The sequence below is a fragment of the Poecilia latipinna genome, unplaced genomic scaffold (genome assembly GCF_001443285.1).
Source record: "Poecilia latipinna isolate Pla-1442-1.1 unplaced genomic scaffold, P_latipinna-1.0 Scaffold469, whole genome shotgun sequence".
NCBI lineage: Eukaryota > Metazoa > Chordata > Actinopteri > Cyprinodontiformes > Poeciliidae > Poecilia > Poecilia latipinna.
Genome location: NW_015113085.1, coordinates 207330 through 233707, shown reverse-complemented (window position 1 = coordinate 233707; position 26378 = coordinate 207330). Strand labels below are relative to the sequence as shown.

The 26378-nt window shown below is 38.3% G+C and overlaps 2 protein-coding genes and 2 long non-coding RNA genes across 4 annotated transcripts; all 4 read right to left on the bottom strand.

Annotated features, from left to right (window-relative positions):
- Nucleotides 1-1477: 1477 nt before the first annotated feature.
- Nucleotides 1478-7266, bottom strand: commd1 (copper metabolism (Murr1) domain containing 1). Its single transcript, XM_015039384.1, has 3 exons — nucleotides 7048-7266; nucleotides 5315-5605; nucleotides 1478-2353 (listed from the first exon to the last, which is right to left on the bottom strand). Exons 1-3 carry the CDS (start codon nucleotides 7255-7257, stop codon nucleotides 2246-2248), a joined length of 609 nt encoding a protein of 202 aa, XP_014894870.1. The 5' UTR covers nucleotides 7258-7266; the 3' UTR covers nucleotides 1478-2245.
- A 1337-nt stretch (nucleotides 7267-8603) lies between these two features.
- On the bottom strand, nucleotides 8604-11639 carry LOC106951705 (uncharacterized). The gene is made up of 2 exons (XM_015039380.1): nucleotides 11524-11639; nucleotides 8604-9901 (listed from the first exon to the last, which is right to left on the bottom strand). The coding sequence occupies exons 1-2, from the start codon at nucleotides 11637-11639 to the stop codon at nucleotides 8884-8886; spliced, it is 1134 nt and encodes a 377-aa protein (XP_014894866.1). The 3' UTR covers nucleotides 8604-8883.
- Nucleotides 11640-19688: 8049 nt separating this feature from the next.
- Nucleotides 19689-20433, bottom strand: LOC106951709 (uncharacterized). The gene is made up of 3 exons (XR_001425853.1): nucleotides 20351-20433; nucleotides 20021-20059; nucleotides 19689-19793 (listed from the first exon to the last, which is right to left on the bottom strand). It is a non-coding gene; the product is annotated as an uncharacterized LOC106951709 (long non-coding RNA).
- Nucleotides 20434-23908: 3475 nt separating this feature from the next.
- Nucleotides 23909-26114, bottom strand: LOC106951707 (uncharacterized). Its single transcript, XR_001425851.1, has 4 exons — nucleotides 25992-26114; nucleotides 25852-25892; nucleotides 25557-25666; nucleotides 23909-24529 (listed from the first exon to the last, which is right to left on the bottom strand). It is a non-coding gene; the product is annotated as an uncharacterized LOC106951707 (long non-coding RNA).
- Between the last annotated feature and the right edge of the window lie 264 nt (nucleotides 26115-26378).

Sequence of the window (26378 nt, the reverse complement as noted above, 5' to 3'; positions counted from 1 at the left end):
AGCAAATAAATACTAATTTTTTGCTTGCAATTTCAGAGACATGTTGTCAGTAGTTCATGATGGGTCTATTTAAACTAGAATTAATCCATATGCAATGTTAGCCTAATCCAGAGGTTCCCAAACTGTGGGGCGCGCTCCCTAGGGGGGGCGCCGTGTCATTGCAGGGGGGGCGTGGGAAGCTGTCTGGATGAAAAAAAAACAAAACATGAACACTGTATGCGCTGGGCTTTTACCTTAGAATGGCCAACTTTCTGTTATTCCTATGTCAATTTGATACAGTAGAGGCTTCCACACTTCCCATATCTGTGTCCTCTGTCACTTTTATCAGCAGGTAAAACTGTTTAATTCGTTGTTAACATGTTGTAACCTGTTTTTCCGAGCCGCCTTTAAACGCAACATGAGCGCTATGACGCTAGCACTGGGTTTCCACCTGTGAAGGAGACCTGCTGCTGCTGTGCGGAGCTACGTAGGTTTGTGTTAGAATCACGGCAGCAAACCAGCAAAACGCAAAGAACTTTTCACAGTTTTTCCCTCCAAACTAACCGACTGAGTTGAGTAAAGCTGCTGGATGCAGGTAATGTTAGCTAAAAGATGACTAGCTAATGTTAGCTAAAAGATGACTAGCTAATATCAATACAGAACCTTAAGCTTAACAAGTACCTTGTAGGCTACCGATGTTGGTGTCTACTTTTGGTTACTACATTCATTTTGCCCCCAAAAAAGTCGATGCCCCCCCCCCTCACACGCGTCGTTTTAACCAGACAGCCATTTGTAATCCATAGGGCGGTGCAGAAAATGTTTGGAAACCACTGGGGGGGCGCAGAAGAAAAAGTTTGGGAACAACTGGCCTGATCTTTTCAAAAAATAACTACTCACATAAACTGCATTTTGATGTTATGGACATGAGTTCAATCTGTAACACGTTTAAAGCTTCCAATAGGAGGAGTTTGTTCTTTGATAATGAATGTCTAAAAACACAGAGGAGGTGTAAATCAAGAAGGCACTGACCTCTGGGAATCTTATCAAACCATCACATGCCTCAGTGGTTCAGACAACAAAAGCAGACTTTACCCTCAGCACAATCAGTAATAAGCGGGAGGACATGTCGCAACCCTATCATTAGGGTTAATAAAGGGCAATCACAGGGGAAAAATGCAAAAACCCCTAAATCTCACAAAGTTGTTCAAGTCAAAGAAAAGCTCAGAGAAAATATACTCCCAGAAATGTAACTTTTTCTTAGTTTATTACTAAATCAGTCTGATGTTGGATAATTAAAACAATATGGTGCTCTGAACAAAGTTCACACAATCTAGCTTTTAAAATCTTATTTTATTACAGGAGCTGTTTACTACTCGTCAAATATGGTACATAGGCACCGCTCAGTCATCTACTCTGATGTAACCTGATCTATATCCCAGACGGCTTCAGAGAAATATGCTGAAAACAAACACAACTTTGTTTAACTACACTTGTTTAATCCAGTAATAAATGATCATGTTTATTTGACAAAAATCCTCTGTTATGTACAGAAGTAGACAGCTTAAAATTACAGTTCAGATCCAATCATGGTAATAAAAATCTAAACCGCTGCTTTAATAGTGTTTCTGTCACATGAAGTGTTACACAAACACCGTGGCACTGTGCAGGTTTTTTGGTTTCTCTTTCCTACTCATAAATAATTGACAAGACACCAGGTGGACTCACTGGTGTCACTATCGTCCTAAATGTATATAATCTTTATGTCTTTTATCTGATCAACAACAATGTAAAAAAACAACAGAAGAACATCACAGTTCTTATCAGAAACACAGATTCTTCTCCAAGAAATTATGCACCTCCCACCAAAGTAAGGAGCAGACCTACGACCTGACTGGACAATTACATTTTTATTAAAAAAAACGTTACTTGCATTCGGACAGAAAACATCTAAATGACATATTATGTTGAGTGTTACATTTGCTTCATTCAGTATTACAACATATCAAGCAGGTTAACAAATTCAAAGCAGATGCATTTCTGGCAATAAAAAAAATCGATTTTTGAACGGCAGCAGGTTGATATTATTTAACATAATTTATATGAACCTGGAGCCATTGCTCTATGTGGCCTTACTTACAGGTGATCTTACAATGAAGACAATCATTTCTCCCAGGCTGGTGTAAAACCACCACTTTTCTGACCAGAAAATACAGCTGGACTTGCTCAGAAGTCCAGTAACTGTCAGTGTGACAAACTTTCTGGGGTTTCATGTACGTTGAACTATTCTGTCTATGCTCTCCTGGATGTCGGCCATCTTCTTCAGCACCTGGTTCACCTTGGTTTCATCAAACTCCAGACACAAAAACTCTGAGTCCTGATGGGAAACGAAGAAAAAGGAGGAAGGAAGAACAGTAATTTTATTATAGGAAACATTATTAACACTCCCTTCCAAGAAGCTGTGGGATATCTGTTCATCAGTGGATAAGTTACATACCAGGCTGATGAAACAAAACAAGCTGACATGCAAATAGCTGTGTTTACGTTACAAATGTGCACATAATTTTGTGTCGAAAAAAATATTTTGCAATTGCAGTGCTTCCATCAATGTAGAAATGCAATTAAAAATCCCCACGTAAATAAATCTGTTCATGCAACTCATTAAAAAATATGACTTTTTCATGTTTTGCGCCAGTGGCAACATCAGGTTGTTGATCATGTCACTTTTGTGACTTGTGTGTGAAAAACGTGTTTCCATTGCAGTTTTACAAGAAAAACCAATTTCAATACAGCTGAAAAAGCACCTCAACAAAAACATTAAATCAAAAAACCTGTCATGTTTCCATTAAGCAAATTTATTTGAGAAAAGTCCAATTGTGTAATTGTATGGTCAACGGAAAGGCAGCTACTGTTATTAAACAGGATATACAATAAAATGTATTAAAATTATATGGTTTATTTTAGTTATTACGTACAGAGCCCACTGTGAGGCTTGCGGAAAAAAAATATTTTGCATTACCTTGACATAAGTAAATACACCCTGGTCTACTTTGTATACAGTCACAAATGTCTATTCAAAATGTCAAATGTAGACACATTTAATTAAAGAGCCTCAGTGAAAACGTGTTTATATGTTCTTAACTCTTTAAGAGTGCAAAAAGCTTATTGAAAATTTATTTATTTTGCACATAGGTTTGTGGTACATTTCCTAAAGAACATACAATATTAGACTGATCAAAAGTTTTGCGAGGGAACGCAAAAAAAAAAAAAAAAAAATCCTCCATGTCCAGAAGGGGCTCTGTAATTAAAAACAAAGCCCATAATGCCACTAAATTAATTTAGAAATTACAGACAAAAATAATCAGCATTACCTTATTGATAATGTATTTATTTATTTACATGTCCATGTAAAAACCAGAGGAAAACACGACCTCTGTTGGACACTTATGATAAAGAACATGAGTTAAATTACTAAAGTTGTGGATTTCCTTTGAGGGGTTAACCTCTGTGAGGTTTTTGTCTGGGAGAGCCTCTGAAGCTGCTTTCAGTGAAATTGAAAAAAACAAATGTAGCTTTGTCATGGGGCTGAGGCTTATTAAAAGCTACAAGTAATCTGGTCACATTCAGATCCAGGCCTCCAGCCACGATAAAATCTGTCTTCTAATCCAGCTCCTAGCCAGTCTGTCAGCTGTGTTTACTGTAATTCAGGCTGTCTAAAACCAGGAATGTTCCCTGTGTTTCACCCGTATCAGTAGCCCAAATGTATCACAATACAGTTAGCAACCAGGTCACATGAATATGCAGATCTCTGGGTAATCTTTGAGTTAAGCACAAGCTATTTAAACTTGATCTTGATCTATTGTTGAAATAATTAACTGAATTAGTTAAGATCAATTGATTACTGGAATAATTGTCAACTAATTTAATAACTGATTAACTGTTAACAGGAGTATACAGACTCAAGAAAGGCAATTTGCTGAAAGAATAGCGACCTCAGAGGAGTAACTAAGTCAAAACTGTACAGAAATTATATTTATAAATTTTGTGTTTAATATAAAAAAAAATCTTTGTCTGTGAATATTTTCTACCCAGAGCTCCTCATGTAGTTTAAGCATCACCTGCTTCAAATTCTGTAAAACAAAATGTCTAATTAAGCATTTTTAGATAAATATATTGTTACTGATTTATATAGAAAGATATTAATGCTTTCTTGGCTCGTGATGAAAGTCCTTTCATTTATTTCCAAGTATTATGGTAAATTATGGCTATTTTTTTTAAACCCATTCTGCTTTTCAACTCTCATTGTCACTGGAAAGACTGACAGTTTCACAACATTTATTTTCATAGTTGTATTTTATGGTTATTATATGCTCAGTTAGTCTAAACCATTTCTATTAAAGCTCTTTTTTGATTTAAAAAAAAAGAGTCAAAGTACAGGTGGGCAATAAATCAATTTTTATATCAAAATCCATCCAATAGAATATTTAATAATTTGACTGAACTCCGATCCAGAGCCACACGGCATTCTGGGAGATGTAGTAGGCAGAGGAAAGGCTTTAGCCTCTCAACGTCTCACGGCTAGCTAAGTAAAGCTGGTGGATACCTAGCAACCATAGCAACTCACTCTCTGTGTGGTTACCTAGCAACAAACTGTCACTTGGCAAGTAGCAGTTAAAGGTTTCACCAGATAATGAACTAAATATAAAAAACAACAGCGTGGAATGAGAAAAACAGATAGAGAGGAAACACAGCAGAAACTAGCTGTATTATATATATATATATATATATATATATATATATATATATATATATAAAATAATAATAATAATAACACTGCAAAAACACAAAGTCTTACTGAGTATTTTGGGTTTAGTTTCTAGAGCAAATATCTTACTACACTTGAAATAAGACAAATTAACTTATAAATAACTTTTCAGTAAGAAATATGAGCTTGTTTTAAGTCAATAATTCCTTAATATTGATGAAAAAGTGCTAGTTTCATTAGCAGATTATTTCACTTATAACAAGATATCTTCCCCATGTTTTTAGTGAAATATTAAGGAATTATTGACTTACAACGAGCTTGTATATCTTGTTGAAAAGTTGCTTGCAAGTAATTTTTCTCTTATTTCAAGTGTAATAAGATATTTGCAGTAGAAACTAGACCAAAAATACTTGGTAAGATTCTGTTTTTGCAGTGAAATAATTATTGACATTGACTGATATGAAATGCCTGTATTGTAATCTGTTTTTCAGATATATTCCCCAGCCCTCAGTCAAATATAAATATTCCTCATATGTTCTGCTGATGTGTGTGTAAAACTGGAGTGATGCCAACCTGTCCAGCTCTGCCAAGCTCCAGCTCCATCAGGGCGACTGGCCCTCTGTGGTCAGCGTTCCCATGGCTGTCACCGGTTTGGAGGTCCACTCTCCAGGAGAGGCCCCTGAGGGTGGGCTCCCAGCGATGCTGAGCCAACAGGCTCTCCCTCACCCGTACTCGCTGGCTCTTCCAGAAGCGAGAGAGCGCGGCGGCCTGCTCAGCACTCAGCCCGCCGCCACCGTGCCTCTTGGTCTGAGCTGTGAGGAAGGCCTCCAGCTGGGCATGGTCCATGTCTGCCGTGGCAATGGACTTCAGAGCAAGAACAGAGCAAAACGAGGATCAGACTGGATGTTTGGATTCTGCAGCTTCACTGTTCATTTCTGTTCAGCCTTTCTGGCACATTCAAGCTGGTGATTTCAGATTGTCTTCTTGAGAGAACTAATTAATTTCCAGATTGTTTTCTTGAGTTAATATCCTGTTTTTCACATATACATTTTCCCAATAATTTTCTCGAGGTAACGTGTTAATTTCCTGATGTTTTTCTCAAACACACACACATGTTTAAGACACATCAATCATCTCGTGATGCAAGAACACCACTGGGAAATTAATTTGTTATACCAAGAAAACAATCGGAAAATTAACTCGTTATCTCAAGTAAATCGTCGGGGAAAATCCTGTAGTCAGAAAATGTAAGAAAATATAGTTTATTTTTAAGGTCACATCTTTACAAAAAGTCAAAGTTTATTGCGGCTTTTCCAGTTGCATCCCAACTAAAAACAACTTTCTTAGAAGAGTGCTGCAAGAAAAGGATCCATTTCTTCTTTTTTTATGTGGTTCTTTAAATTGTTTACATGAAATATACTAGATCTGCAAAATAAGTCAATAGACAATTGTTATCTAAATGATTTTTATTTCAAGATTTATGTATGAAAATTCTGCATTCAAACCATACTTTTTGCCAGTTGGACAGACAAAACATTATTTCAAGAAACATCTTCCTCATTTAAAAAAAATCCCAAATTTGGAACAGGATGCCACCAGTAATGAAATGACAATTAAAATAATAATAGTTTTACGGGCTAAATTCTGAGTCGAACTGAAGCTGTATGTTACAGTAGGTTTTAAATATATTTACTTGTATTACTAGCTTTGTGTTTAATTTCTAAAGTCCTATCCAGGAACTATGCAACTTTAATATTTTTTAAATGAAACAAAACATTTGAAAAAATAAAAAAAGTTTCTGCCGCTCCAGTTGTATATTTTAAATTACAAACACGTGTGTATGTGTCACTTTGTTTATGTTTCTCATCAGTTTTTTGCTCCTATACGAGAAAAAAATAACATGCTAAAATTAAATAAAAGTAAACTCTGATAGATGTTAAGGCAAAACTGTGGCTGTGATGTTTAAATTAGCAGGCAATGCTGCCCTCTGTTGACAACCATTAATGAACGCAAATAACTTCATTATTTGGTGTTAATTTACAAATAATATCTAAAACGTTTAGCATTCATTTTAAGCTAGCTTTAAAAAGGGCGCAGTAAAATCGTACTACAGTCAATGGCTAAAAGCCAAGACTAATGTTGAGCCTGAACCCTGGAAAAACAAAGAGTTTATTATCTTAGAATTGATATTAAAGAGTTTTTCTAACACTAAAAAGACTCTTAAGTGCCTTTAATAGTAATGACAATGCATAAATACTTGTTTTGGGCTGTTTGTATCTGCAGACAGGAAGAAAAAATGTTCTTACCTTTATGAGCCCTTTCATTTTTTCGAACAAAACTTTGAATTCCTCCTGCGGCATTTCCGGATACAGCTCATTTTTCAGCAACTCCTCCGTAATTTCGCTTTTATTATAATACACCATCTGAGCTATTCCACTCAGTAAACCGCTCAAAGATTTTGCTACTTCCACGTCCGCCATGTTTACGTGCGGGTCACATGAGTGGGTGAAGGCCATCACGTGTCAAATACAGATGCAGGGCATTGTGGGAGTTGTAGTTATTGCATTTCAGATTGACTCAAAGCGTGTGAAGATAATATTCCATACTTAAGTTTAGAGTGTTTAGAGTAGCACTACTTCAACATATTAATAAAGGTAAAAAGTAGCCGTCCAAGAAATTACTCAAGTAAGAGTAAAGAAGTATTTTGTAAAATGTCTCTGTAAGAGTAATTGATAATAACATCTGATCATTTAATATTTAACTCTTTATTTCTCCAAGTAAGCAAAGGGATGTATTTTTTGGCAAAGCAAATTATTAGCCTGCCAATATCTGCACCCCCTGTTTATTGTCCTATTGGTGTGAAACTTACCTTTAGCTCAGTTAACAAGCATGATTATGTAGAAAAGGTGAAATCCCTGTTAGCTCTTTATTTCTTCAAGTTTGGAGGAGGATGCATTTTTTTGGCAAAGCAAATTATTAGCTTGCCAATATTTCCATGCCCTATCTATTTTCCCCAAATATTATTCTATTGGTATGAAACTCATACCTTTAGCTCAGAGAACCATTGTGATTATGGTTATTTTACTCTTTATTTGTGCTAGATAGAGGGGGATGCATATTTTGGCAAAGCTAATTATTAGCTTGCTGATATATGCATGCCCTATCTATTTCCCACTAATATATTGATATTTTTTTCATTGTGGTTTGACTGCTGTTTTTTTCTTTAACATACTCAACACAAAATTAATGTCATTCAGCTGTGAGGATGACGAGAAAGAAGAGAAGATGACAGGAAGAATCCAGACAGACGGGAAGGCAACAGGTCAGTCTAACATTAGGTTGAAATGAGGGAACAGCTGCTTCATCCCAAGCAATAATTTTTAAACATTATTTTTAAAAACTGTACTAAGATCTGTAATTTTAATATAATGCTTTTTTGACCATGTGACTTAGCAGAGAACACGCTGAGGGCTGAAGGAGACGGACAGGAGCTCATAGTATCTGCAAGACACGTGATGACCTCAGGTAGGAATATTCCTCAGGTAGGAATATTTAAATTAAGGAGGCAACAAAAATCTATATACCATGATGGTTTGAATTTAATTACTGTATTTTATAAGTGCAGGAATAAGGGAGAACTGTTTGGACATTTTAAACGTGGAGTGGGGGTGGAGGTGTGTGTGTGTGTGTGTGTGCGTGTGTGTGTGTGTGGGGTGCGTCGTTGTTGTGTTTGCATACACCTCAGATCTGCACAGGGATGAACAGAACGTTTTCTGACAGAAATATTACATTTGAGCAAACAAATACTCTCGCTTTAAAACCGACGCAGTTAAAGTGTGATGGGCAGAAGGAGACATTAAAATGCTGAAGGAAACTTTAATCAAAAGCAGAGAAAATGTCAAAAGACAATTGTACAGGTTCCAAGTAAATAGTTGGAATTCTGTGAGATAAAAAGCAAAACATGACACCATTCTTTCAAGTAGATCATGTCAATACAGATAAAGGAATTATGTTTATTTAGCCAGACAAAGCCAACGGTTTCATCAGATTAAATAAAGGAAATAAGAACACTTTTGCAAAGTAGCTGATTTTTTTAACTCATGGCCTTGATTGTGTTGCTCAAAATTTAGCAAAGCAGTTTGTTATGCCCTGTTAGCAATGTACCCCCTTCTACGCTTCCCACTTTTACGTCTACGTGACTTTCTCATCTTGCGTCCTTTTCCACGTCTACGTGACTTTCTCATCTTACGTCCTTTTCCACGTCTACGTGACTTTCTCATCTTTCCTCCTTTTCCACGTCTACGTGACTTTCTCATCCTGCCTCCTTTTCCACGTCTACGTGACTTTCTCATCTTACGTCCTTTTCCACGTCTACGTGACTTTCTCATCTTACGTCCTTTTCCGCGTCTACGTGATTTTCTCACCTTGCCTCCTTTTCCACGTCTACGTGATTTTCTCACCTTGCCTCCTTTTCCACCTTTACCTCCTCCTATAACCTCTCCACCTTCTTCACTAGTAATTGAGCCTGTGTCAATCCCGTTATTTGAACCTGAAATTGTGCCTTCATCACTTCCTGCAGGTGGCGCAGGTGTACCTACTGCTGTCTCTTCGTTGCCATTTGATTGTGCTGTCTCTTCGTTGCCGTTTGATTGTGTTGTATCTGCAACGCAGGATGGTGCAACATTATCGCCTTCTTTGCAGTTTGTGCACTGAAAAGAATTGCTTTGCTCATAACAACGGAATATGTTTTCAAGCCCAAACTTTGAAACCTCTTGCTGTTTGAACAGTGCAGCCCTCTGAAGTGTGTCAGCATCAGCAACATCAGCTACTTTAGAAAACACAAAAGCATAACTCTTCCAGTTCTGAACAACGTCACTGATCTTGTTGTCAATGCCATTTGCATCAGGGTATCCTTCAGAGTAGACGATGAGGACGTTACCATCACTGCTTTTTATCAGGGGTTGTATTTTCTCTAGAACCTGGCCCAGCGCTCCAGACTGGACAGCTGCAACAACCCTGGTGCCTTGGTAAACTTGACCCGCTGAAATAGCTTGTTTCACTGCATCTGCAGGGTCGTCCTTAAGAACTTCTGCAAGACTGCCTAAGTCTTGGTTCACAGGGATGTTGACAGCCAGACTGTAGCTGTCACCCAGTGCATACCTATCAAAAAGACACATAAATGATCAGTATTCCAGTTTATATCAGATGATAATTTGACAAGATAAAAAAAACCTTGAGTCAATCTGACAATTGCATTTTATTGCAGCAAACTACAAGTTATCACTTTGTTAAAATGAATTTGATTGTACTGTTTTTAAATTGTTTATTTTCATTACTAAAACTGCCATTGTTGTTGTTTTTTTTGTCATTTCTACATAGCAAAGATATAATGTATGACACGGACATTGTACAGTTTCAGAAGTCAGAAATTTGTTTGAAAAACTGAAATTTTTAGATTAATCTCAGAAATTTTCTAGAAATGTTTCTTTTTTAAGAAAATTTCTGAGTTTGATCTCAACATTTTTTAATTTTTTAGCAGAAATTTAGTCACCCTAATATACTGATGGACATAACACAGTTATTTTAAAATACTTTTAGCATGAAAAAGATGAATAAAAGTATTAATTAAGTGTTTTAAAAAGCACTTTGTTTTTTAAAACAAAATTATATCAACAACAGTATAGCAAGGACTAAATTAAGTGGTTGTTTAGTTTAAGATATGAGCAAAAAATAAATAAACTTAAAAAAAGCTGATCCGTCCCAGATTCCTGTGTTAATCAAATCTTTTCCCAAACTTGATACAGAAAAGAAAAAAAAAACGTCCATGAAAGTTCTGAAATACCACGTGACGCCACCAGGTGGCGGAAACGTCAATTTAAGTAATATCTTAAAATCTTAATGAGGTGCATCATCCAGAGCGGACGTCTACATCTCCAGTGCCTCTGTCCTACGACGTTTGGATGCATCCCTGCTTCAACACCTCAGTCAACAAAGGTTTAATTACCTCCTAAGGATGTCAGCAAGTTTTTGTAAACAATTCATTTGTTTCAGGAGCAGGACAGTGGCATCAGAGGAGAGGCATATTGGCCAGTATGGCTAAAGCTGCGATTCTCCAAAACACTGTAGGTGATTTAATTACTATTTCCTTTGAAGTTCAGTGGAGTGTGGACAAAGCAAGACAGATGATAAACCATTAAAAATGATTCCGTGATTGTTGCGATTTCTAGTGCAGAAATGTTCTGTCACCTTCTGGCCTTTTATGGCTAAATTGTTGCTCTTACACCAAACCTGTTATGCCAGAACTTATTCAGCATATGTGTTTTTGTCTGTCTTTTAGCGCATTATCTCTGTTTTGGAGAAGCCAAAAAGAACTTCAAGGGAGTGTAAAAAAAAATTGTGAAATTGAGGAAGGTAATTTGGATTTTGACATTTCGTTTTCTAATGCAATACTTCAAAATGCAAGTAAAAAATGTTGACAGAAACACAATCACTGACCCTTTTTCTATATCAGTTTTATTATTTTTGTTATTCAGTTGAGAGAGTATTTCTCTATAATTTCAACTTTCCCTAAAATAATACTGTAAGAGGCTTTTCAGTCCACTGTAGCCTTTTTTCCAGTGATTTTGCAAATTCCCAGCATCCAAGTTGGCTCTGCATCGCTACTGCTCTGGTTTTTTAATTCGACAAATTGAATTACAAATAACCTGTAAATAAGTTGATGCAGTCTCACATTCCTGAGGATAAAAGACACAAGAAACAATGAAAACTGATTTAAAACTTACTCATTTTTGAGGTTTTGTATGATATTGGTTAGCCAGTCCTGGTTTACAGCGGCTAAACTGCGTTGAGGAGACAGGAAGACGGCCAGACCCAGAACCACCCAGCACAGGACAGCCATCTGAATGGATCAAATCCGACATTAAGACAATAATAAAAGCATGCAACCAAGTTCATGACAAATGATGCAATGATTATATTTTAACATGTAAATTCAAGTCTCATATTATTGTTAATTTTAAATAGGTTTCTTTGTCTCATTAGTCCATCCATTTTCTTTCACCCTTGTCCCTCAGTGGGGTCGGGAGGGGTGCTGGTGCCTATCTCCAGCTAACATTCCGGGCGAGAGGCAGGGTACACCCTGGACAGGTTGCCAGTCTGTCGCAGGGCAACACAGACACACAACCAAGTACACTCACACCTAGGGACAATTTGGAGAGGCCAATTAACCTGACAGTCATGTTTTTGGACTGTGGGAGGAAACCAGAGAGCCCGGAGAAAACCCACGCATGCACAGGGAGAACATGCAAACTCCATGCAGAAAGACCGGGGCCGGGAATTGAACCCAGAACCTTCTTGCTGCAAGGCAACAGCTCTACCAACTGCGCCACTGTGCAGCCCTGTCTCATTAGTTTTACAGGTTAAAAATATTGACCAGGGAATGTCTTGCCCCTGATCAAATAAATTTTAAAATATAAATAAATTGATAGTTTTACCTTCCTGCTGTGTTCCAGAGGGATCTGCCAGCTGCAGGTCTGATGAAATGACAGAAAATTGCAAGGTTTTATAGTTCAAATTTAAAAATATATATATTGTATTACACCTGTTAAACCACATTTATCCGTTTATTTAGAGATTATTTATATATTGGCAAAATGAGTTATTGGTTAAAAATGTTCATACATTTTTAACCAATAACTCATTTAAACTACTTTTTTGCAATTGAAAGTTTTCTAATTTTTTCACAGATGAGAACTATGCAACACAAACATAATCCAAGCTGCTGTGCATTTTTAGTCAAGAAGTTGCTATAATAAAATTGTTACCTCTCGTTTAGATGCACAAGGAGTCTTCCACTTTGTCTGGGCGCTACTTCCAGTTCTGCTACAATGACGCTCGGTTGGGAAGTGATTTTTATATGTGTGAACAGGAAATGAACACCTCATTGGACAACGCCTGCAAATTAGGCCAAACCTATCACAATTGAACCGCCTCGAGCATTGATGTGCTAAAATAATGGATTGCTCAAGAATATCTTACTTGTGTTTAGCAAGAAAAAAAAGTTTTTATCGTCTTCAGGGTTTTGCAATATTTGGTGTAATAAGAACATATGCCTGATGGATCGTCCTCTTCCAATTATTTGTATTTTGTACCAGTTAACTCAGGGAAAAGGAACTTAAAAAGATGTAAAAGTGTTTCACTTAAAGTAATACATTTGCAAATAACTCAAGTAAGGCGTCCTTGCACCTAAATGGTCATAAGTTTGCATATATTATGACCTGACATTTTCACAGATCTGCCATGTGTTTGAAGTTTAAAGCATGGGATATATCAATAAGGTTATTATTCTTCAGTGGTATCTCTAGTCAGTAAATCCATCTGATCAGCTTTGACTTGACATTGTCCACATCACCATATCGTTGATCACAACCTTCAGTATTTCTGCACATCGCTTGTTAATATCGGTCAGAATGCATGTGATGCAGCAAAATGTGTCCTAAAATGCAGCAATGGCTGCATTGAGCTTCTGCATTTATGCCTGTCGGTTGTGTATGTTTAGAAAAGCACAGTTTAATCACTCTGTTGTCTATGCTGATTTAAAATTACTCTATTAACTCTAAATGTGTGTTGTATGATCAACAGATTTCCCAACCCTGGTCCTCAAGGCACACTTGAAAGTTTGGACCACCACCCCTGATAATGCTGTCCTGGTTAACACTGCCAGGGCATATCAACACCAACAGCCCCACAATGTCCAGAGCCTTCAGCATGTCTTTTACCGCCCAGGTGCCTGTAATTTTTGACTCCCTCAGTGACCTCCTTCATTTCATTGTCAATAATAAACCAAACCTGTTTTTCTTTCTAAGTTGTAGAATTTCCTTGTTTGACAAACAAAAGTCTTTCTCCATAGCCTTTCTGAATTCCTCCTATTCCTACATCTTTGCCTGTATGACCACAGAAGCTGCAGGCCGTCTGACCATACCTGCCAGCTGTTTCAAGAGATTACTTCAGGGTAGTCTTCCAGTCTAACCTGAAGACTTCCTTCCTTATCTTGACAACTTCCACCACTCCTTGTTTTCACAAACAAGACCCAGGTCTGCCCGCAGCCTCCCTGCCAGTTGATGAAACTCCCTACCAGGTGGTGTTCATTTCATAGCTCTGACCTAATACCACAAGTCTGATGATTACAAAATCGACCAGTAGACCATTGACAGGATACAAAATACACATTTGAACAAACACACCGTCTGCTTGGACATCCCATGCCAGCAAAGCTCAGATTCAGTTTGGGGAAGCTGTTCCTCCTGTTGAGAAAATAAATTTAAAATAAGCTAGTTTTAAAACTTAACGTGTCTTGATTCAAATGCCCTAATTGTGGTTTTGAAATTAGTAATGTATTCTGACTTTTTGACCTTTATTTTACCTGTAGTTACAGCAGATGGTTTGCTAGGATCGTTTGAACTGCCTTTTGTCTGTGTGGAAAACAATACAGTAGAGGTTCCTGCTTTTCACACTCATCTGTGAAAGGAGTTTCTGGCTTGAGAGAGGGTCAGAGATAGCTCTTGGTTGGATGAGCAAAGATACGCCTTATTTGAATAAATTAAAGAACAGAAGATAAAACTTTCTACACAGAAGTAACAAATTAGATTTGCTCTTGCAACTCTCCAAAGATGTTGAGATTGTGCAGAAGAGATTTGTATCTTGTTATGTGTTTGTCTGTTTTGCTGGATGTTATGTTGCTGTGTTTCTGTTAACTCATGCTTCTGTGGGACAGAGATTTTTTCTCCATTTTGGTTACAGGTTTTACAGGTTTTGTTTCACAGAGCACTGGGGCTGATTGACCCCTCCATTTGCATTTTGGGGGTGCTTCAGTTCTGTTAACACTGACATTTGCAGCAAATTCTTGGATTTTGATGTGAATTTCTTTTAGAACTGTGTTTTATGTTTAAATGAAAAGTACAAAATAACAGATTTACAGATGTTTCTATTTTCTCAGCGGGAGAAATGTATGGCATCAGTTCCAGGCTGGAGCACTGGAATGATCTCATTGCTTTTTTTTATAATATTGTAACATTTACAATCACTTCAATTTCTAGGTTCCCTGACACTGGATGGAACACACTCACTAATCAGAACGGGGAAGCAGAAATGATAAATATGGATGATGTTTTTCTGCTTGACAGTGTTTTCTGCACTATTAATGTAGGACATGTTGAAATGCTAATGAATGACTGTTTCTTGTAGGACGATCTTCGTGTGCAGTCCATTTTTTCATATTACATGACCACATGAACGGTTTTTGGGACTTTCCTACAGGGGGTCTAGTTAATGGGTAGCCATTTAATAACAGTGGGCTATCATGAAATAAGGTTGTGTGTATAAAATGGAGTTTTTGAAATAGGTTAACTCAAAACTGAACAATATTAGAACTGTTGGATAATTTTGTTTTCTTTCAGGCATGATCTTATGATGTGTTTAAAACTTTCTACAGGATGAATTTTGGTTTGAAATTTGGGTAAACATGTGTTTGGAAGATGGAATCAGTACAAATTGGGAAGTTCTAACTTTATGGTTCACAAATATCTTTATTTTACACATTGGAGTGTGACAAACAAATTACAGGTGAACATGGGGATCGTTTCAGTTGCTGTAGGTGAATTACACTACTTCATGTGTTTGCCCACTGTTTCTGAAGAATTGGAAGGTATATTTCTTACATTATAGGTCAACTAATGTAAAGATGCCTTCAAATACTGAGAATGGGGTCATGTTCCTGCTCTCACGAGAGTATTGGGGGCAGATCACACCTCACTTTGTTTGGTCAGCTTAATCTGGGGTAACATCCTGCATCTTTCTTACAATGGGGTGTTGATGAGTCTGCTTGAGTGTGAATGAGAGTGAATGTGTATGCAGATGGCCTTTGATGTGTTCTTAGGAAGCGCTATGTAAATTTGACGTCACTTTAGTGAGTAGCTGTGTGATATATTTTTTATTTTAAACTATTTAGACACAGTGCATGTTTTGTTTCATAAATTTACTTTTATTACTGCTTTATGGACAATTTTAAAGGTGATGATTACATATTTTGGTATCACGATTTGGTTAAAGCTGAATCATCTGCTTCTACAGTAGAATTAATACAAAACAAGAATTCAGCCTTGGCTTAAAGCAGATAAATTTAGTAATTAGGAAACTGTCTCATCCACTTTGGATAAAATACTAACACACTAACTTCTAACTAAATTCACTGTTGGTTTACATGCCACATGGGTAACTGATTGGACATGTTGAAATTTTAGCATAATGGGGGAAAGTTCTCCTATTTTGGTTTTCCACCTCTAAATTGTTTTTCTTTTTGAAATAAGAAAAACACGGGAATATTATAAAGATAAGATATTACTGATAGAACTTTGAAAATTCAAACATCTCAGTCTATTTTGAATACTGGATGGATGATTTGGAGAAATGGTGGAACATCTTACAATATTTTAGTTTTTCAGCAAACTATATAACAGTAACATAGATTCAAAATTGTTTTTGAAATGATAATTTTATTATATCAACAGGGGGAGAAGTAGAAATAGACCCTACTTCCTGGTCAATTTTTAGATATGGTTAATTGTAAATTGTTAATCAATAATGTTAACTTTTTCATTCAACAATAGTGAATTATGGATTTCTTTAGGTAAAGAGCCTTTACATTGCCTTCCTGCTTGACTAAAATATGGTGTATGTGATATAGAAGCTTATACTAAATTAGAATTGATCATCTAAAATTGAACAGCTTTAAAACAATATCTGAAAATGTTTTAAATGTAAACAATACCATGTTTACATTTAAAATTGTTGATAGATTTCTGCATCACTGCTGATTTTTAATAAGATACAGTTGGGTGTAAATTGTTAATTTTGAGGACATTTTTTGTTAAAACTGCTATGAAATTCAAATAAAATGTGAATAACTTCTGAAATTTTGCAATAGGACTTTGTCTTGAAGCGTGGGACAGTGACAAGGATGTTTAGTATTTAGTAGAACAATATCAAATTCATAATTATTTGACAAAGTGCAATTCAATCACAACTTTTATAAGTGTTAGTACTAGGACATTCTAGATTTTGTTCTAATTCTTTAATGAGTTTGTGAGGTTGTGATTTTAAAATTTGTAGTTGATATTTGGCACGAACAGAGTGAATGTCATCGAGGTATTGACGTCTATTGATTTTGAACAGTAAGTGTCTATTTTCTTAATTCTGGGACATCTGATGGTGGAATGTTTTAACATATTTCTATGTTTATTCTTTTTGCAGTTCAGGATTTGAGGCAGTTGGCCGTTTGTGCTATAACAACAACAAATCTAGAGCCACATGGGAGGATGCATCACAAGATAAAATTAAATTTTATTTATAATAGTTAAAGTAAGCAAAATATGGCATACATACGTTTTGATTTTTTAATTACTTTGTATTATTTTTTTCTCTGGTAGTTCTCCTTCCTTCTGACTTGATGGCGATCTTGGGGGCAGGGTCTTTCAAGCTCAGAGATCATGGGGCGGTGTGATTTGACAGGATCTTCTTGATTACCACAACAGGCCGCTGTTGTTGCTGCTGAACAAGGACATGACGATGCTGAACTGTGCCCATCTTCTGCTGGACTGCTCTATGAAAGCCAAAAACTGTTGAACGATTACTAAGGTCAGTGAAGATGAACTGTGTTCTTCTGTTGTCACGTGAGGGCAAAGTGCTGCTCACAGGACCTGGCAACAGATGCCTGCTTTGGGTGTTGTTTTTCACACCTGGCTGAAAACAAAAGGGACTCAGGCGTTATCTGTGAGAGTCCTCTACGGCCGGGATCAGCAGGGAGTCGGGACCACAAAGATCAAAGCCTTTTGTCCAAACCCAGACGGGGGTTTTGGAGGATGACTGATCTGCTGTGTTTCTACGTCCTGCTCTGTCGACCACGAAAGGCTGACCTACGTTCATCAAAGAGGGACTGTATCCAGATGTTCCTGCACTGCAGGAATGGCTGCTACTCTGGACACCTTCTGATTCAGCAGATAAAGAATTGGGGCATGGCAAGTAGCTCAGCAGGGGTCCTGTTGTGTGTTCTCATGTTTGATCCTGGATTCTCACCTCTGATCATGTGACCTGAGCGCCAAAGCCTGCTTTCGAGGTTCCCTTCAGTCTGCAGGCTGGAGACGAAATGGATGCCAACAAAACTTGGTAGTGGTGAATAAGTTCTTTTTAAATTTTTGTAGTGTGTGATGCCATTGTTCTCTCCTTACTTTAGTTATAGCACTGATGCGCCCTGTTGCCTTCACGTCCTGAACCCCTGCAGTGAAATGCTAAGTGTTGAGGACACCCCATCTCCTGGTGTCAGAGGTTTTACAATGCAGTTTGAGGGTTGGTGTGACCCAACGGTTACGACTCTGCATTTCTCGGAAATGCATTAACTTCCTCCATGATTCACTCTGTTTGTCTCACAAAATGCTAATGTGTTTTTCCCTTCCTGCCTGAAAAGAATGGGCAGGGGACTAACTATTACAATTACATATTTTTTTTCTTAATCATAGCTGACTTGCATTATGGGCTCCGCTTCAACTGCAAAAGACGATGATCTAAATTTTATTTGGCTCATATTACAGTGGCTACCATTCAGTGACAACTAAATTTAAATTTAAATGGAATTTAAAATTAAGGTGTTAAAGTGGATTGATGGGTGTCTGCAGAGCATACTGAGATAATGGCACCAAGTTCTGTGTTGATTTCATAAATTGATTTCAAATATAAATCTTTTTGATTGAGGTGTGCAGATTGTAACAGCATCTGGGACACCATCTTTAAATTACATCCAACTGTGTTATATGATGCTAAAGTTAGCGGTGATAGCAGATTTCATCTCAATGAGTTGTATGGGATTTTTATTCTATGACAGAACATTTGTTCAGGATAACAAATAAACATGGAAACTACTCAAAAATAAACAGAAAACTTCCGATCCTGACAGTACCCTCCCCTCAAGGGCGGCTACCAGACGCCCCAAAAAAACAACCCATCAGGGTGGGCGGAGGGGCGACGGATGGATGGCAAGAGTCCAAAAAACAAAAACTCAGTCCAAACAGAAAACACCAAACAGAAAAGCGGTCAGGGCAGGACCTGCCGCAAACAGTCCGGTGGGCGGCAACGCCAGAGGTGGAGCAGGAGCCGTGGTGGGCGGCGACGCCGGAGGCGGAGCAGGAGCCGCGGTGGGCGGCGACGCCGGAAGCGGAGCAGGAGCCAGAACTTAAGCCGCGCGGGAGTCTCCAGGATCCTTTGGGGCCGGCTGCAGGCTCTGGAGATGGAGGCTCAGGGGGCGGAGATGGTGGTGGAGCAGGCTCAGGGGGCGGAGACGGTGGTGGAGCAGGCTCAGGGGGCGGAGACGGTGGTGGAGCAGGCTCAGGGGGCGGAGACGGTGGAGGAGCAGGCTCATCAGCAAACTCAGGGGGCGGAACTGCAGCGGGCACAGGAAACTCTGGGGGCGGAGCACAGGAAGGTGGAGCCAAATCCGCAAACTCGGGAGGAGCGGGCACAGGAAACTCTGGGGGCGGAGCACAGGAAGGTGGAGCCAAATCCGCAAACTCGGGAGGAGCGGGCACAGGAAACTCGGAAGACTNCCCTTTTTCTATATCAGTTTTATTATTTTTGTTATTCAGTTGAGAGAGTATTTCTCTATAATTTCAACTTTCCCTAAAATAATACTGTAAGAGGCTTTTCAGTCCACTGTAGCCTTTTTTCCAGTGATTTTGCAAATTCCCAGCATCCAAGTTGGCTCTGCATCGCTACTGCTCTGGTTTTTTAATTCGACAAATTGAATTACAAATAACCTGTAAATAAGTTGATGCAGTCTCACATTCCTGAGGATAAAAGACACAAGAAACAATGAAAACTGATTTAAAACTTACTCATTTTTGAGGTTTTGTATGATATTGGTTAGCCAGTCCTGGTTTACAGCGGCTAAACTGCGTTGAGGAGACAGGAAGACGGCCAGACCCAGAACCACCCAGCACAGGACAGCCATCTGAATGGATCAAATCCGACATTAAGACAATAATAAAAGCATGCAACCAAGTTCATGACAAATGATGCAATGATTATATTTTAATATGTAAATTCAAGTCTCATTTTATTGTTAATTTTAAATAGGTTTCTTTGTCTCATTAGTTTTACAGGTTAAAAATCTTGACCAGGGAATGTCTTGTCCCTGATCAAATAAATTTTAAAATATAAATAAATTGATAGTTTTACCTTCCTGCTGAGTTCCAGAGGGATCTGCCAGCTGCAGGTCTGATGAAATGACAGAAAATTGCAAGGTTTTATAGTTCAAATTTAAAAATATATATATTGTATTACACCTGTTAAACCACATTTATCCGTTTATTTAGAGATTATTTATATATTGGCAAAATGAGTTATTGGTTAAAAATGTTCATACATTTTTAACCAATAACTCATTTAAACTACTTTTTTGCAATTGAAAGTTTTCTAATTTTTTCACAGATGAGAACTATGCAACACAAACATAATCCAAGCTGCTGTGCATTTTTAGTCAAGAAGTTGCTATAATAAAATTGTTACCTCTCGTTTAGATGCACAAGGAGTCTTCCACTTTGTCTGGGCGCTACTTCCAGTTCTGCTACAATGACGCTCGGTTGGGAAGTGATTTTTATATGTGTGAACAGGAAATGAACACCTCATTGGACAACGCCTGCAAATTAGGCCAAACCTATCACAATTGAACCGCCTCGAGCATTGATGTGCTAAAATAATGGATTGCTCAAGAATATCTTACTTGTGTTTAGCAAGAAAAAAAAGTTTTTATCGTCTTCAGGGTTTTGCAATATTTGGTGTAATAAGAACATATGCCTGATGGATCGTCCTCTTCCAATTATTTGTATTTTGTACCAGTTAACTCAGGGAAAAGGAACTTAAAAAGATGTAAAAGTGTTTCACTTAAAGTAATACATTTCTAAATAACTCAATTAAGGCGTACTTGCACCTAAATGGTCATAAGTTTGCATATATTATGACCCGACATTTTCACAGATCTGCCATGTGTTTGAAGTTTAAAGCATGGGATATATCAATAAGGTTATTATTCTTCAGTGGTATCTCTAGTCAGTCAATCCATCTGATCAGCTTTGACTTGATATTGTCCACATCACCATATCGTTGATCACAACCTTCAGTATTTCTGCACATCGCTTGTTAATATCGGTCAGAATGCATGTGATGCAGCGAAATGTGTCCTAAAATGCAGCAATGGCTGCATTAAGCTTCTGCATTTACGCATGTTGGTTGTTTATGTTTAGAAAAGCACAGTTTATAATCACTCTGTTGTCCATGCTGATTTAAAATTGCTCTATTAACTCTAAATGTGTGTTGTATGATCAACAGATTCAACATCAAATCACCTTCATGCAGGCTGCCTTATATGAATGCTGCTTTAAATGATTAGCTTTACAACTACATTAAAACAAGATAACATTTTGAAGGATTACAATATATGAAGGGCAAGGCTGGAGAAAGGCTGGTCAACAAACAGCTTTCATCCCTGCAGCTCCTTCTCCATTGTAAAGTCTCAGTCCAGTTGGTTAATGTTTTGTTTGGTTCTAATCAAGTTGGGTGCGTCGCCATTGGCAACATGTTTCTCACTACACAGGCGGGAACGTGGTCAGGAATATGGAAAAGTGTGCGGGTCGTGCACAGGAGCTATTGACTCTCTGATTATGTCATTTTGCGCGAGTTTCCTTGGGAGGCCCGTTTCTTTGAAATCTCTTAGTTAATTGGCTTGTTACAGTTTTCTCCATCCAGTTGACGTTGTCTGCGCTCATCAAGGGACATAAATCCACAGGCCAATCAACAAATCCAGTCTGCTTCTATTAAAATTGCTTTTGTGCAACACTTAGCTTGACCCGGCTTGCAATACCGCTAAGGTGGTTCCAAAAAAACGGCGCAGAATCTCAACTTGAAAATTGATTGTTATTGCGGGTCACTGTGTCATTCAAGTTATGCATGACGTCAGGATGTAAAGAATAACGCTTGAAAACAACTGTCAGTAATGTCATTCACATCTTCCAGAAAACAGAATTGGAGATTTCACTATCAGCTAACTTCAAGAGATTCAAATTGAGGCAACACCAGAGTACTTAATGAATGGAAGTGCTAATAGTGCCTTTTATTAAGTACAACAAGAAAGGCTAATGTGCCTGTTTATATGTTAAATGTAGCAGACATGGTCTAATGCAGTGTTTCCCAACCCTGGTCCTCAAGGCACACTTGAAAGTTTGGACCACCACCCCTGATAATGCTGTCCTGGTTAACACTGCCAGGGCATATCAACACCAACAGCCCCACAATGTCCAGAGCCTTCAGCATGTCTTTTACCGCCCAGGTGCCTGTAATTTTTTTGACTCCCTCAGTGACCTCCTTCATTTCATTGTCAATAATAAACCAAACCTGTTTTTCTTTCTAAGTTGTAGAATTTCCTTGTTTGACAAACAAAAGTCTTTCTCCATAGCCTTTCTGAATTCCTCCTATTCCTACATCTTTGCCTGTATGACCACAGAAGCTGCAGGCCGTCTGACCATACCTGCCAGCTGTTTCAAGATACTACTTCAGGGTAGTCTTCCAGTCTAACCTGAAGACTTCCTTCCTTATCTTGACAACTTCCACCACTCCTTGTTTTCACAAACAAGACCCAGGTCTGCCCGCAGCCTCCCTGCCAGTTGATGAAACTCCCTACCAGGTGGTGTTCAGTTCATAGTTCTGACTTTACCACAAGTCTGATGATTACAAAATCGACCAGTAGACCATTGACAGGACACAAAATACACATTTGAACAAACACACCGTCTGCTTGGACATCGCATGCCAGCAAAACTCAGATTCAGTGTGGGGAAGCTGTTCCTCCTTATCACAACCTTCCTGGTAGATTAATTTTTCTCCAGACAAACATTACTGCCCCCAGAAGCACAACCTCCATGTCTTTCTTGCTAGATACGTAATATCTAGCAAGATATCACCCAAAACCTTTGACTCAAAAACCTTTTTGCAATGCCCAGAATTAGCATGCATTGGTCCCTGCTATTGCCACCAACCTCATACCTCATGGGTACCTCATTGGTACCTCATTGGTACCTCATTGGTACCTCATTGGTACCTCATTGGTAACCCAGGAGTCTGGACTCCTGGGTTACCAATACTGTTCATTCTAAAGCAATAGCATTACAAAATAGTTGCTTTTCTTATTCCAGTGAGCAGCTTCTGTTCGTTTTTACACAAATTTTAAAACCGTTTATATGCACAAAAGCAAGGCTATATAGTTTTCTGTACAAAACCACAAATAACACATTTATAAGTTTATTTTTTTACTTTTTATGCAGGCAAACAATGTGTTACAATGTTCAATATGGATGCTTTTTAAAAATAGGCATATGTGGCAACATTATTTCATTGAAAACAACTTTTTTACTTGACTGTATTAGATTTTAAAAATTAAGAATGATCAATACTTTGTTGGTTTCAAAGTTGCTTTATTGTATCCTCAAAACCCATGACAGCTTTTTGTCCTTGTTTTCTGGTTTTAGACACTTTGCCTGTTCTCACCCTACCATATTTTGTATGGCCTATCTTTTCCTTTTACCCTATTACATTTTTCCACGTCCTCCTCTTCCTCCTCTTGACCTGCCACCTTTTGCAGGTCCTCCTCTTCCTCCTCTTGACCTGCCACCTTTTGCACGTCCTCCTCTTCCTCCTCTTGACCTGCCACCTTTTGCAGGTCCTCCTCTTCCTCCTCTTGACCTGCCACCTGATGCGCGTCTTCCTCCTTTTGCCATATTGTCACCTTTCGTACTTCTTCCTCCTCCCACCTTGCGACGCCATGGACATTGTTTTACTGTTCCCGCATTGCCTTGTTTTCCTCCTCCTCTCTGAATCTCGCCACCTTTCCTACGTCTTCCTCCTCCGCTCCTCACCTCGCCACCTTTCTTACGTCTTCCTCCTCCTCTCCTCACCTCGCCACCTTTCCTACGTCCTCCTCCTCCTCCTCTCCTCCCCTCGCCACCTTTCCTACGTCTTCCTCCTCCTCTCCTCACCTCGCCACCTTCCCTCCGTCCTCCTCCTCGTCCTCTCCTCACCTCGCCACCTTTCCTACGTCTTCCTCCTCCTCCTCTCCTCCCCCTTCCACCTCCTCTAGCTTTTTGAATTCTGCGTTTTTCCAACTCTGTGACGTCATTTGATGGTGGTGTGTCTACAAGACAAGAAGGAGCAACATTTTCAACAGAGCCGCAGCTTGTGCACTGGAAAGAACCACCAGGTTCATAACAACGAAATATATTTTCTAGCCCAAATTTGGAAAGCTCCTGCTGCTTAAAGAGCTCAGCCCTTGTCGGCATCCCAGCATCAGCAACATCAACTACTTTGGAAAATACAAAGACGTAACGTCCCCAACTTTGAATGATTTTCTTAATGTTGGCAGCAATGCCATTCTCATTTATATTTTGGTATTTTTCAGAATAGATTATGATGGTGTTGCCCTGGTTTCCTGTTTGGCTGACTTTTATTTTCTCTAGCACATGGGATATTGCGAGTGACTTTGTTGATGCTGTCATTCTTTTGCCTTGATACACGTCACCCTTTGAAACCGCTATTTTCACTGCATCTGGTGGGTCTTCCTGCAGAACCTCCATCAGACGGCTTGGATCTTGGTTCTGTGGTATATTTACAGCCCAACTGGCGGTGTCACCCAGCTGATACCTGTCACAGAAAAACATTTCACAACTGTCAGTATTGGTTTTAGTGTAAAACATTGGAATAAGGTAGAAGGTTTTTAGTAAAGACTTGAACAGATTAGGACAGGTCTATGGGCCAAACAAAACATGTTCATGAAATCACTTTAAATCCAAATAAGCTGCTGCTCAAAGTTTACACTTGCATGTTAAAATGGCGGCAAACACATGCACAATCATATGACTGTACATCTTTGAAAAGCAGAAGTAGATCCTCCTGCACAACCAACAAAAATGCAGCAAATGGTTTCTGAACAGTAGCTAACAACAAGACACTTGTGTTTTCCAGCAGCCATTGTACAAAGCATACAGCAGTAAAACCAGCTTATAAAATGTGCTGGAGCTCTGCTTGGGTTGCTAGGCGACAGGTTGGGCTTTGCTAGGGTTGGTAGGTAACTTCTGGGTTCTGCTGGGATTGCTAGAGGGGCAGTGCCGTCTGATTGGTGTCGTTACATTCAGAAGGCTTTTGAAATGGGTCCTTTTTTTACACACTAAAAAATATCAACTTGATGCCAAAAACGTCTGGGTGGAGATTTTTTGTAAGAGCTTGGGTTGTATTTAAAAGTACTGGTAGTAGAAACCCAAATCAAAGTACAAAACACGTGCAAAGTGTGATATTTTTATACTAACATACATTGTTTCTCCTTTGGCATCTAGGACCACTGGTTTTTGTTATGGTATATTGTGGATTATAAGCCAGAAAACGGCGGTAATGGCAGAGAAAACGTTGTTTTTACTTCAGGTTATAAAACCATTTGAAATCAGAGGCTTCTTTAGCAAAACTGTAGCATCCAAGTGAAGCATCAGGTTGAGTCTTCAATATTAAAACTACAGTCTTAATAATGAAAACATTGCTCAAAAAATATTTGCTTACACTCAGCCCTGTTGAGCACAAGTCAGTTCTCACTATAGAGAGTTCAAGGCCATAGTTTTCTATGCTTCACTCTCTCTGCTTCTGTAGCTTATAGGTAGAACAAAACAAATCTATTACTCACTTGTTCTTGATGGTTTGCACAATATCTGAAAGCCATTTCTGGTCTAAAGCAGCCAGAGTGTTTCCAGCAGACAGGAAGAAGACCACAGTCACCCAGAACAGGCTTTTCATCTGAGCAAGGAAAAATTTACACAGTAAATTATCTGAATTCACATAACAAAAGAAATATTTTAAGCTTATATTTTAGTATTGCATTGTAAGAAACTGCCTATTAATTTGAGTTTGTAGATGCTTATTTTACAGATATGCTTTGTTGTTTTATTGCATAATAAAAAATATCTTAAAAAGTGTTACACCTTGCTGTCGGTAGCCAGCTGAATTTGCTGGTCCAGCTGCCCTAAAAGATCCAAACAAATAACAAATGTTTTATTTATTTTTAACAGTAGCCAGTTTTAATTTAAAGAGTGAAAAGAAGTATTTTTATTAAATGTTCTACCTCTGTGAGATGCAGTTCAGAGGTTTTCTGCTCCACTTGTCCACGTGTTGATGAAGCTGACACACTGAAGAGCTTTATTTTATAGGAGCCTCTCAGTCACAGCAAACCCCTGCTGGAGCGCGTACTGGTATGTGATGAAATGTTATATTTCATCATCTTTCTGACACGTAGATAAGAAAGCAAACAGGAGCTAATAAGAGGATATTCTGAATATTTGAGTATTTGAAGTTTGTAAAAATGTAATTAATTTAGTTGGGGGATTAAAAAAAGATAAAAGATCTAGGAAGTAGATTGTGTGAAGCTATATCCTGATGCACGCTTTTGTCTATTTCTGTAATTTGTTTGAATGTGGAAATCAATGCAACCACAAAAAGGTTTTGGTGGCTG

Excerpts from the sequence above, each read along its gene's own strand:
- commd1 (XM_015039384.1), bottom strand. The coding sequence starts at position 7,257 with ATGGCCTTCACCCACTCATGTGACCCGCACGTAAACATGGCGGACGTG. Across the intron at positions 5,606-7,047 it reads AAATGAAAGGGCTCATAAAG|TCCATTGCCACGGCAGACAT; the intron begins GTAAGAACATTT and ends CTTGCTCTGAAG. Across the intron at positions 2,354-5,314 it reads AGCTTGGCAGAGCTGGACAG|GACTCAGAGTTTTTGTGTCT; the intron begins GTTGGCATCACT and ends GTTTCCCATCAG.
- LOC106951705 (XM_015039380.1), bottom strand. The coding sequence starts at position 11,639 with ATGGCTGTCCTGTGCTGGGTGGTTCTGGGTCTGGCCGTCTTCCTGTCT. Across the intron at positions 9,902-11,523 it reads ATACAAAACCTCAAAAATGA|GTATGCACTGGGTGACAGCT; the intron begins GTAAGTTTTAAA and ends TCTTTTTGATAG.